The sequence below is a fragment of the Apus apus genome, chromosome 7, assembly GCF_020740795.1.
Source record: "Apus apus isolate bApuApu2 chromosome 7, bApuApu2.pri.cur, whole genome shotgun sequence".
NCBI lineage: Eukaryota > Metazoa > Chordata > Aves > Apodiformes > Apodidae > Apus > Apus apus.
The window spans coordinates 26,557,032-26,567,964 of NC_067288.1; the positions used below are offsets into that span (position 1 = coordinate 26,557,032).

General features: G+C 44.6%; 1 protein-coding gene across 1 annotated transcript; it reads right to left on the reverse strand.

The window, feature by feature from the left end:
* Positions 1-759: 759 nt before the first annotated feature.
* Positions 760-10,613, reverse strand: DHCR24 (24-dehydrocholesterol reductase). The gene is made up of 9 exons (XM_051625229.1): positions 10,306-10,613; positions 9,428-9,583; positions 8,896-9,001; positions 8,503-8,621; positions 8,150-8,413; positions 7,258-7,401; positions 6,120-6,317; positions 5,293-5,471; positions 760-3,021 (listed from the first exon to the last, which is right to left on the reverse strand). The coding sequence occupies exons 1-9, from the start codon at positions 10,534-10,536 to the stop codon at positions 2,868-2,870; spliced, it is 1,551 nt and encodes a 516-aa protein (XP_051481189.1). The 5' UTR covers positions 10,537-10,613; the 3' UTR covers positions 760-2,867.
* Positions 10,614-10,933: the final 320 nt, after the last annotated feature.

Below are 10,933 nucleotides of genomic sequence, written 5' to 3' on the forward strand. Positions count from 1 at the left end.
GGAATGTAGTGTCATCGTTCCACATTTTGTAGGGTATCAAAACCTAGAGGCAATGGAGAGAGTGAAATGAAGAGATCCATGTCAGTGGCAATGAAGGAGGGCCATAAACACATCCTGTGAGTACTCTGGTTCACTTAGAGTTAACCTTTATGAAGTCTTGTATTAGTGGGATAATTAGATGTAGACTGGGATAATTAAATCTAGGTGTAATTACCTGTTAGTTGTGGCTGATTAAATATGCTAATTAACCTGCAATTTTCCTTTGGTGTGGGAGGTAACACAGGTAGAAAACTGGTGATGTAAGGAAACCTTGATGATTGTCCTAGAGAGGCAGGTGAAGGAGGCCCCTGCAGGGAGAGGCTTGGGCAGGGGTGTGGGGGTGCAGAGGAGGGTTGTGAAACGCAGCGTCAGGCGGGGCCAACACAGGGTGTGATGAAAGGGCTTTGGCACCTGAGCTGCAGGTTCAGTGGGGCTGAGGCATCTGGCAGCCTGGAATTTAGCAGAAAGCCTGGGAGCTTCTCTCTGGGAAGAAAGCGTGGGGAGAGGATGCACCAGCTGTGACAAGGCAGGGGCGGGAATACCTTCAGCTACACCTACAGAGCTGCTGCTCAGGCTCTTTTGAAGGCAACAGGAGCTGTGGATGTGAAACTCCTCCAGATGAAGAGGCCACTGAATCTTTATCCTTGCTTCTGTGGCTGCTCAATCAAACCAGGGATTAGATTTCTTAGTATCAAGTAAAAATTCATTAAAAGACACCACTTTGAACAGTACGCTGGCTAGATCTTTATTTTAAACAGCCCGTACAACCAAAAATTAAGAGCAACAGCAATTATGTGTGTGCATGTGTGTGACTGATACAGTTACAGTACCCAATCACATCATACAAGGTTTGCCAATAAATTAAGGAGCGAAAAAACCAAATACAGTGCATACCTAAAGATCACCAGTACATAAGTGAGAGAAACACAGCCTACGTGAGAGAAACACAGCCTAAGTATTTGCATATCCTCTAGCTGTATCAACGTTGCCCTTTAAAAGCTAACCAACCCCCTTCCTGCTCTGTGCAGATAATTTTACAAGCACTGGGCTAAACTGTAGCTTTGTGCCAGCAACAAGGAAACAGCTCCTGTGCTGCTTCCTTGGCAGGGGCAGGAAGGCAGGTTACACCCTGAGAACGTGTTTGCCTTCTGGTGTTCCCCAAAGCCTGGAACAGTGTAGCAGACACTCCTGGATCACTGACACAGCCCTGTAGCCCGGGCAGCACTGCAGGTGTTCTGCATTGGCTGTGTCTCCCCTCACAGGCTGCCCCTGCATGGGGCTCTAGGGAGTACCTTATCTGCACACCATTTGCCCAGCATGCATCACTGAGTAACAGGGCAGACTTATTTTTGTTACTGCTTTATCATTGGTTTCATCTGGACCATAAATATCCATCTATCAATAAATAAAATCATTGGTTTAGCACTCACAAAAAGGACATTGCCTCGCACTGGGAACTGTTCAAAAAGCTCTTCATGTTACCCCCAGTCACAAGCCCCAAGAAAATTACTTTCTCTCAAGCTCAGTAAGGTTTTAATTAACAATTTAAAGTACAGCTTGGACAAGAGATGAGCTTGATTTGGAACCATGTTTCTGGCTACAGGGTCAAAACATTTCCACACTTGTCACTTGAGTGTGACAGTGCAGTTCTCAGCAGCAAGTGGCAGAAGGGGAACTGAACAGCACTTGCTGTTGGTTTCCTCTGCAGGTGACTGTAACAATCCTTTTACAAAGCCTATCAACCTAATCCAGCTAAAATGAAAAGCAAAAATGGCACTCAAGTCAGAACCAAAGCCTGTATCAAGATTCACAACAAGAGTTCTTATCCACAGCTCTAACAAACCTCGTTATAAATAAAGCCTTGACTTTATTTTCCTACTGGCCAGACAGAATGGTATGAAATAAAGCACATCCTCCTCCAACTGAGTACTTATAAGGCACTAAAATTAACCAACAACCAAAGATCAACACTCCTCCCCAAACAACAAAATAAAATTTAAATAAATGGAGCCACTCTGAGTACAAACTGAAATTAATAATTGCCTGTGTGAACTAGCAGCATTTTTTCTTCAGCTGTCTGTGAAGCCAGAACATTTGATATTTGGGGGCAAAACCCAATGCACTGTTAACCAATTAAAAAGTACCTAAAACCTACATCCACTCACACTTTATAATCAAAATCAGTCCAAATCCAATAGGCACAAGCAAAAAGCATTTCCTTCCCACCTCCAGGCTCACTTGGGAAGCTGAAGCCCCTGTCAGGGGGTTGAAGTGCCCCGTGTGGATTTCAGCAGGGGACCACCCCAGCAGCAGAGGGCCACACTGCACCACCACTAGGCTGTGGGACCAGCACTAAGCTGTCCTACAGGGTTACCACTGGAGGTAAATGGTTTTAACATTATGATTAATTTGACCAAACATTCAACTTTGGCACCTACTCCTAAGCCCTCCTTCCAATTGCCAAAAGTAATGTTAAATATAGCTCTAATACACAGCTGGTGTGACTCCAGTATCTTCTTCCTTTCCCATTATTTTCTTATGCTTGGAAACAGGCAGATTCACCCATGTCACAACATTACATACAAAGGCTAGTACTAAGATTTCTTAAAAACAATCACTTTGAATTTGGAAAATGGTTTTTAAAACATACAAAGAAATACTAAACATAAATTCATAAAGCAGGAATTCATACCTTTAAACATCAGCAAGAATAAGCTTATTTGGAAAGCAATAAAGCTTCTTTTTTTTTTTTTTTTAAAAGGACATACTGACTAGCTATAGGTAATTTCATTTTTCCCTGATTGCTTAGATCATTAGATCATCCAGGCTCAGTGCCTGGCAGCTTTGCAGATTTTATCATACACTTCTGGAAAGGCATCCTTGCAATTCATTTGCTCCCTCAGCTTGTGGTATAATGAACCATCAAACATATCCCAGAACTCCTCACGGGTCATGTAGCAATCTGCATACAGCATCTGGAAACTGGAGGGGGGGCAAGAAAAAGAAAGAAGAGACAGAGATTCAATACTCGTGCCACCATTTGAAATACAGCATTAAAAATTAAAAATCAAGGTGGGAAAAGAAACTGTTGCTTTTAAAGTATGGTTGGGAACATTTCTTTAGCCATCCATGTATTAATACTTTCATTAGTTTTGCTACTACGAAGAGAAAAGGAGAAGGACCCAAAAGTGTATAAAACAGTAGTTCATGTTTGGACATCCTAACCATGTGAGCCAGATCTTCTGACAACTTGTATCCTAACAACTGGTGTTTGCAGAAACACAAGTCTCAGAAATCCTCTGAACCTCCCCAAATCCACAGTCTGGCCCCTTGCACAGAACCTAAATTCTCCCCGACAAATACTTTTTAAACTGCTTTTGAATGCCTGCTTTCATTTTGCTTCCATTCAAAACCTTTTAATCCCAGCTTCCAAAAAAAAAAAGAAGTATTTTTTCTGCATCCTTTGCTGTGATCCAGGTACCATGGTACCATGATGGTGTCTTGTACTACAGTTTCCTTGAACTGAACCTTGAGAATATAACTGGGAAGGCAAAACTCTGCCAAATCAGACCAGGCTGATAAGATAAATTAATACTGCAAATGAAGCAGTGTTAACAAAGGTCCACTTACAAAAATAAATTCAATCCTTATTTAGCTGTGGGCTCTTCCTTACTCTCATACTGTGGCTAGGAGATGCAGCCAGCATGACAGTACAGCAGTAAAAGTCAAATGTTACATAAAAGCTCTGCTGTTGTGTATAATTACAAAACTGAAAGATTAGACGTTATTCATTGTTCATTTCCCAGTGACAGGTAGAGAAGAGACAAAACTTTGCCAGTAAAGAGTTTTAAATTAAAAGCTTAATTTCAAGTTAATTAAAAACAAGCTTAAAATTAGCTTTTGGTTGCTTTGTTCTCTGGCAGATCACTTATTCCAGCTCAAAGTAATTTACACTCTCCAGATCATCTTGAAGCAGATTCACCATTGTTACTCAGCCACATGGGATGTAATCACTGTTAGACTGAGAATTAGGTCAAAACAGAAATGTGGATAAATTTTACTGATGGTGTAAAAATACCCTGTGGTTGTTTTTTGCTCCTGAGAAGAAAGTCTGTAACGGCTTCTCCACTGACACCACCACAACAACTTAGGCTGGCACGAGCCTGTGACAGATGGTGGGCACATACCTCACGCCTACTGTGGGCCTATCTAACAAGAATCAGGGCAGGGAAAAGGAATCTATGCAAGTACAAGTTGTGAGGGAGGAAAGACTTCCCCCACAGCCAGCAGGGAAGAGTCAAGGCTGGCCTCTCTGTGCAAGGACACAGCAGAGCAAAGATGGGGCAGAGCTGCAGCACGACTGCGGGGAGCAGAGCGTCCCAAGGGCAGACAGGGAAGCTGTCCAAACAGGCTGTGGGATTCCTGGAGGGGCTGCAGCTCACTGTGGCCAAACCAGCACTTGCTGTGCCCTTGCTCTGAGCTGGCCTGAGACAAGTCAGCCTTGAGCAAGCTCAGTGTCTGCCTTCCCGAGGGTCAGGCCAGCCAGCCTCACTGACAGCAGGCACCCACCCAGGCCAACAGGCTGTGGGACACTGTGTGGTTTATGCCCAGTCAGCAAAGACCTGCTGAGGCCCTCCTGCCCCTGGCTGCAGGGATGGACACTGTTGCAGCACAGACCCAACTTCCAGAGTAGCCTGGGGCTGAAAAGATGCAGGGTGACCTTAAGTTACCCAGCTCCCAAACACACTGCAGGAACTTTCAAACTGAACTTTAAACTGTTCTTTTTTTTTTAATGAAAGAGGGCAGATTTAGGTTAGAAAGAAATTCTTCACCATGAGGATAGTAAGGTGCTGGAATAGGTTGTCCAGGGAGGTTTGGAAGCCCCCTCCCTAGAGGTGTTCAAGGCCAGGTTGGATGAGGCTCGTGCAACCTGGTCTGGTGGGAAATGTCCCTGCTCACAGCAGGGAGGTTGAAACCTGATGGTCTTTAAGGTCCCTTCCAACCTAACCATTCTATGATTCTATACTTTCAGTCAGTGTGCTTGTTGGGTTGGTTGGTTTTACAATCAAATAATGGACATGAAACGATACTTTAAAATCCTGACATCAACATGAGTAATTACAATTAGTTTTCAAGTATTGTGGTTGTCACATTACTGCCATGTCAAAGTGCTGGGGGATTAAGTAACTCTGATTAAACCACACAGGTGTAAATTATAAAGCATTATTACTAGTCTAAGGGGTGGATCCTTACCCATGCACACTTCTTACAAACTTTTCCATTTGCCTCATCGAAGCCCTGGCTTCAAATTGTTTACTTTTAGGTTCTCCATAAGCTCCTATATCCACGTAGAGTTCTGCTTCATCCCCTTTTGGATGAACCATACCAGGATTATTGGGCAATATGAAAGGACATAACCAAAGAGGGTACACCTGCAGAGGTAAGAAAACTTTATCACTCATTTTTAATATAACAATCTTTTCAGCTATCTCTTAATAAAGGTGACAAAATGTAGAGTTAACAAGATTTCTTCCCAATTTGGAGTTGAAATTTACACACTCCTTCCTGTCCAGTTCTCTTGATCTAGTTCTTAGGTCTACTTCTGAATAGAAACAGATTGAGATGCTCAGAGTATGGGCTGTGTGGTCCTAGAATTACATCTCCTCCCTCTTAAATATTTGAAATGAATAAACCAGGTCAGTCCAAACCTGAAATTGCCAAGTTCGTGCTTCTTACACTAATTAATATAAAGTAAGAAATAAAAGCTAGAGAGTGAAATTAATTCCCACAGTTGGGGTTTAGTGAGACCATCGGTCACTTTAGGTGAAAGAAAAACCAGTTCAAGTTTTACTAAGTGATCAAATTTTCTAGTCCTGGTTTTCTACTAAAGTTTGAATCTCAATTTTTAAAATCCTTCTTTTTTGCAGAAAGCTATGTTAATGTCTCCTGCAGCCTGGGCATCACAGGCTGGCACAGCACTCCCCAGGATACAACAATGACCTTTCACACAAGCAGACTATTAACAGTTCTTGTCACTCCCAGTCCAAGACTCGCCGCGTCTTAAAAACGTGTGTCCTTACGTTAAGGTCAACGTGGAAGGTCTGGATAGATTTTTCAAGGCTCTTCATTGGCACCAACATGTCCTGAACAACATGGTGCTGCTCATACAGCTTCCGAATAGCTTCTCCTTGGGTGAGTTTTAACAAAGAGATTTTTGGAGGAACCATCCAGCCAAAGAGGTAACGGAAAACAGGGTTATTGCCGAAAGGAATGATATCCTTTGAAGAGGAAAGAAAAAAGGTTTGCCTTAAGAATGTGTAAGTGAACCAAAAGATTCATTCAGAGTCCTCAGAGCAATGTAAGCCAGACTTTTAATAAATTGAACTGCTGATACTTTTGCTAAACTTCTGTAACACAAAAATGAACAACTAAAAGAGGCCTGGACTGACCAGCCCTGCCCTAACCTTCCTCTGGTTACAATGATGAATTTTTAGTCGCATGAATCAAAACACACTCAGCCCCAAATACTTTCAGACAATGAAGTTCAGAGAATGGTCAGTTATTATCTTAAAGCAGCTCAGGAAGGAGCACCTAAGAATCTAAACTTACAGGACTCTGGCAAGAACGAAGCAAAACAAGATTGGGTCTTAAAAGAACTTTAAAGCTGTAACATTTTTAGAACTTCCTGCACAGCCAACTCCTGCTTAACTTCTCTGGTATCTCACTCCAGAGATTCAAAATGTAAAAATGGGATAATCTTTCAGAATGCCAGCTGAAGAGCTGTGTAAATGCACATGACAACAAATACCTTTATGAAATTTAAAATCACGACCTTCCTGCATAATTACTATTCTGAGTTTAGGGAGGGCAAAATTTCAGCCATAATTTAACATTCATGTTTTTTCCACCATCTGCCTTTGAAAATCACCGAGTAGGTACACAAACTTACTGCTGAAAGAGGTACTTGAGGTTTAAACTCAGAAAAGCATTAAAACAGAAATTAGGAGGATATGATGGAATGCCTTATATATAAAGAAGTGTCTTTGGATTTCTTCTCTCCAAATATAGGACTTTTACATTGGCCATAAACTTCGCTGTTTTTTTTCTGCCATCAAAGGCAGAAGTGTTGCCAAAGGGAAGAAGGTACATGGTACCTACACCTGGAGAGAGCAAAGCACCTTCCTGCAGATGTTACTTTAACTTTGGAATTGGTCTTACTTGGAGCTCCCAGAAGATACTGCGTGTATGTCTGTGGTAATAATGTCTTGAGGGAATGTATTCTATTCCAGTCCTGTCATCTTTCAAATACTTCTCCACATGCTTAAAGAACCACGGCTTGTAGTAGTTGCCAATTCTGTTTATCTACAGGGAAAAAAAACACTTGTTAGCAAACAAACAGTCAGACCTCACCTCATCAAGTATTTCCACAAATTCCTTTACTGTGAAGAATGAATCTTAACCCCCCCCCTCCCAGTTTGAATGACACTGTCACAAGAGATCTAGAGAGCCTTCATTTCTCCACAGTCATGCTCCTTCTTACTTCTCTTGCCTTTAAGGCTGAAGTTAAATGAGATTTGCTAAGCCTTGCCTGTTACAAGTTAACTAAGGCCATGAATGTGACAGAACCAGATTCCTAAAATACCAGTGTCTCAACCCATTGTCTCACTATGGCAGAGGAGAAACACCCAGGTTGAGGGTTGCAATGAACAGTTAGTGCAGCCCTCCTGTAAATGTCCTTGATGTGTTTTACCAGTAAAAACTGTATTAAAAGCTCACTGGGAAAAGAGTTCCTCTGGAAAACTGCAGTTTAAAACAGCACTGTTCTGTATATGGGAAAAGAGACTTCTCCATCTCCTGAGGTACTGCAAGGAAAAGGCTGCAGATTAAACTGTTTGCTAGAACAATTAACTCAGTGGGTCATTTCTTATCAACTGAAGAGATTCAGAGTACAGACTCTCTTGTAGTAACAAAGAGCTGTAATGTAAAATATTCTGACCTAACATTTAAAGCCACGTGAAGAGACAGTTCCAATCTGATAATAATTTTGGTTTTAAAATGGCATCTAGAACAGCTTCAGTTAAAACTTAAAGAGTAACTTCCCTTTAGTTACCTTGCTTTGCTCAGCTTCATCAGTCAAGACTCCTGTCATGATGACTGCTTCTTCCAAAGAATACACAAGTCCTTCCACAAAGCTATTCTCTTTTTTCTTAGATTCTTCAGTAAACTTTTCACAAATCTTCTGCAGTCCTCTCACAGGCTCATAATATATTCTGACATATTTCTTGGCAGGAATCATTTTTATTTCTGCTGCAACCAGGAAACCCAGAGTACCACAAGACCAAGGCACTGCATAAAATAGGTCTGAATTTTCAGTCTGCAAAAAGTATGTCATACTAAATCATATATCCACACCGTAACTGTCAACGACATTGTAAATGATAGCAAAAGAACAGTTTGTCTTACTGGTGAACATCTCACAAGGCTTCCATCAGCAAGAACAAGTTCATAGGCCACGCAGGTGTGTTGGAAAAGCCCATAGATGTGGGATGAAGACTCAATGCCAGTTCCCATGATCAGGCCACCTTATCAACAGAAAGACATAACGCATCAAATGAAACCTACTCCAAAGGTGCTTTACCAGAACAAACCCCCCACTTTAAAGCTCTGGGTGTGGCTTTTAAGACTACTAAAAAAAAAAAAAAAAAAAAATGAAGTGCTTATAACATAAATACCACAACAGAAGGTTCAACAAAGTATTTCAGGGATCTTTAAAATAACGTAACATGTTACTGCATGAGAAGCTAATGGAAAATGCAGCAAAATCAGTGAGTCTCTGGTCACCAGAACAACCCTTACCTACAGTGAGATCATCAAGCTCTGGTACCACAGGAATAGTCCAGCCCATGGGATTCAGGTGTGCAGTCAACTGGCCCATGGTAACCAAAGGTTCCACACGAACCACCTAAAAAGCAAAAAATACCTCAATTCCCCTCATGAAACATAAATTAAGCGTTCAGCACCAACGATGACAAAACGTGACTAACTGGATCGTACTTCCATCTGTTACCAGAATTCAGGGACTTACTTCCTAAGAGCACTACTAAAAATAGTTGAAACTGTTTAGTGATTCCTCCTCTGCCTCAACATCTTGTTGCTCAGTCCCCAGAGCCACAAATGAATCTGGTCTTTTAGCTAAGCAGCTCCATATGCTGGGTTTTTTTGATAGAATGATCCAAGCACGCCTTCTAGGACTTCAAATTTGGTGGGTCTACTGCTACAAATACCTTTGTTCTTCATGGCATCTAATCTCTTCTTGAGCTACAAATACAGTAAAAAAAAAAAAGCCACTAACTTATTGACTATGGAAGCTTTGTGATTAATTTGTTACCTGTCTTTCACTGTCTACTTCCAGGACATCCATGAGGTTGATCATGATGTTCTTATGAATCTTCTTATACTTCCCAACACGAAGTGATACAGTCAGCCAGCCAGGACGGCCAGTGCACATGTATCTTTTGCTGCCTTCCTTTTTCCATTGCCGAACCTGCAAGAGGAAACAACTGAGCTGACGCTGTAAGGCACACACATGTTGTGAATAATGAGCACCAGAAACACTTTTCCCTCTGAGTAAGTGTCTGGAATGACTGTTACTCCTCTACATGCACGTTACCTGCAGGTAACAAAGCCTGGCTCTCTGTGTGTTGAGCAGAGATGCTCTGGACATCTCTCTTCAGACCTCTGAACTTCTAAATGTAATTTACAGAGGGGTCTATTTAAGTAGAGGAAGCATTCCTGATACCCCACAGCTTTTGGGTTCTTTTGGAGACAGGATTCACGAAACTTGCGAGAAACTAACAGTTCTCAGCATCCACAGGAAAAAACCTGTGAGGGGGTTTCTCTGAGGGAGGTGTTATCATTGTCATAAGCAATCTCAGTTCTGTGAAGGCTGGTGAAGTAACGCGTCCTCCGGAGCTCCGCAAAGGACGGGCTGAGCCGGCAAATGAAGACGCTGAAGGAGGAAAGTTGAGCAGGAACAAGGGTAAGCCACGAAGAGGACCCACGATCAGGGCGGTTAGAGTCTGGAGAACACGCAGGAGCCGCAGAATTCCCTGCCAAGCCCCCCTGCTGCTGCAGCGGGGGATAAAAACCCACAGGGACAGAAACCCGCGCCGGCTTTGGCTCGCTCGCGTCTTCCCGCCCCGGCTGCCGCAGCCGCCTTCCCGGCTGGACTCCGGGGCGGGCTCGGGGGCTGCGGACGGGCCTCACCTGCGCCTGGATGTGCCGGACGCGCTGGCCGTGCTGCCGCGGGGCGCTGTGCAGGAGCCGGACGGCCCGGGCGCGCAGCTGGTAGTAGACGTCGAAGAGGATGGAGAGCGGCAGGAGGAAGAGGCAGACGAAGACCCAGCGGTGGTGCACCAGCACGGCCTCCAGCCCGCGGTGCCGCACCCAGAGCAGCAGCAGCAGGAGCCCCGCGCCCACCGACCAGACCGGCGACATGGCGCCCGCCCCGCCGCGCCGCGCGCCCGCCTCACCGCCGCCCCGCGCCCGCCATGCCGCGCCCGCCGCCCCCCCCGCCTCCCATTGGCCGCCGCCGTGAGGCGAGGGGAGGGCGGCCGCCAATCAGGGGGCTCCGCGGAGATCGGACCAGGCGCTGGGGCCGCTGATTGGCTGCGCTCTCCCCTCATCCCGGCGCTCCCCGCCCCCCCCCCCTCCGCCCCGCGTTGGCCTCGGCGGTGGCGGAGCGCGGGGCTGGGGCAGGACCCGGGGCAAGACCCGGGGCCGGGGGGGATACGGGCCCGGAGGGGATACGGGCCCGGGGCCAGGACCCCGGCTGCTCCCTGCCGGAGGCGTCCTTCGGGCAAGGGGCTGACGCTGGTGCCCTGGGGGAAAGGCG

Bases quoted from the DNA above. Each gene is read 5' to 3' on its own strand.
- DHCR24 (XM_051625229.1), bottom strand. From the start codon at position 10,536: ATGTCGCCGGTCTGGTCGGTGGGCGCGGGGCTCCTGCTGCTGCTGCTC. The intron at 8,414-8,502 runs GTAAGACAAACT...TACTTTTTGCAG, and splicing joins GCCTTGTGAGATGTTCACCA to ACTGAAAATTCAGACCTATT. The intron at 7,402-8,149 runs GTAACTAAAGGG...TTTTCCCTGTAG, and splicing joins ATGAAGCTGAGCAAAGCAAG to ATAAACAGAATTGGCAACTA.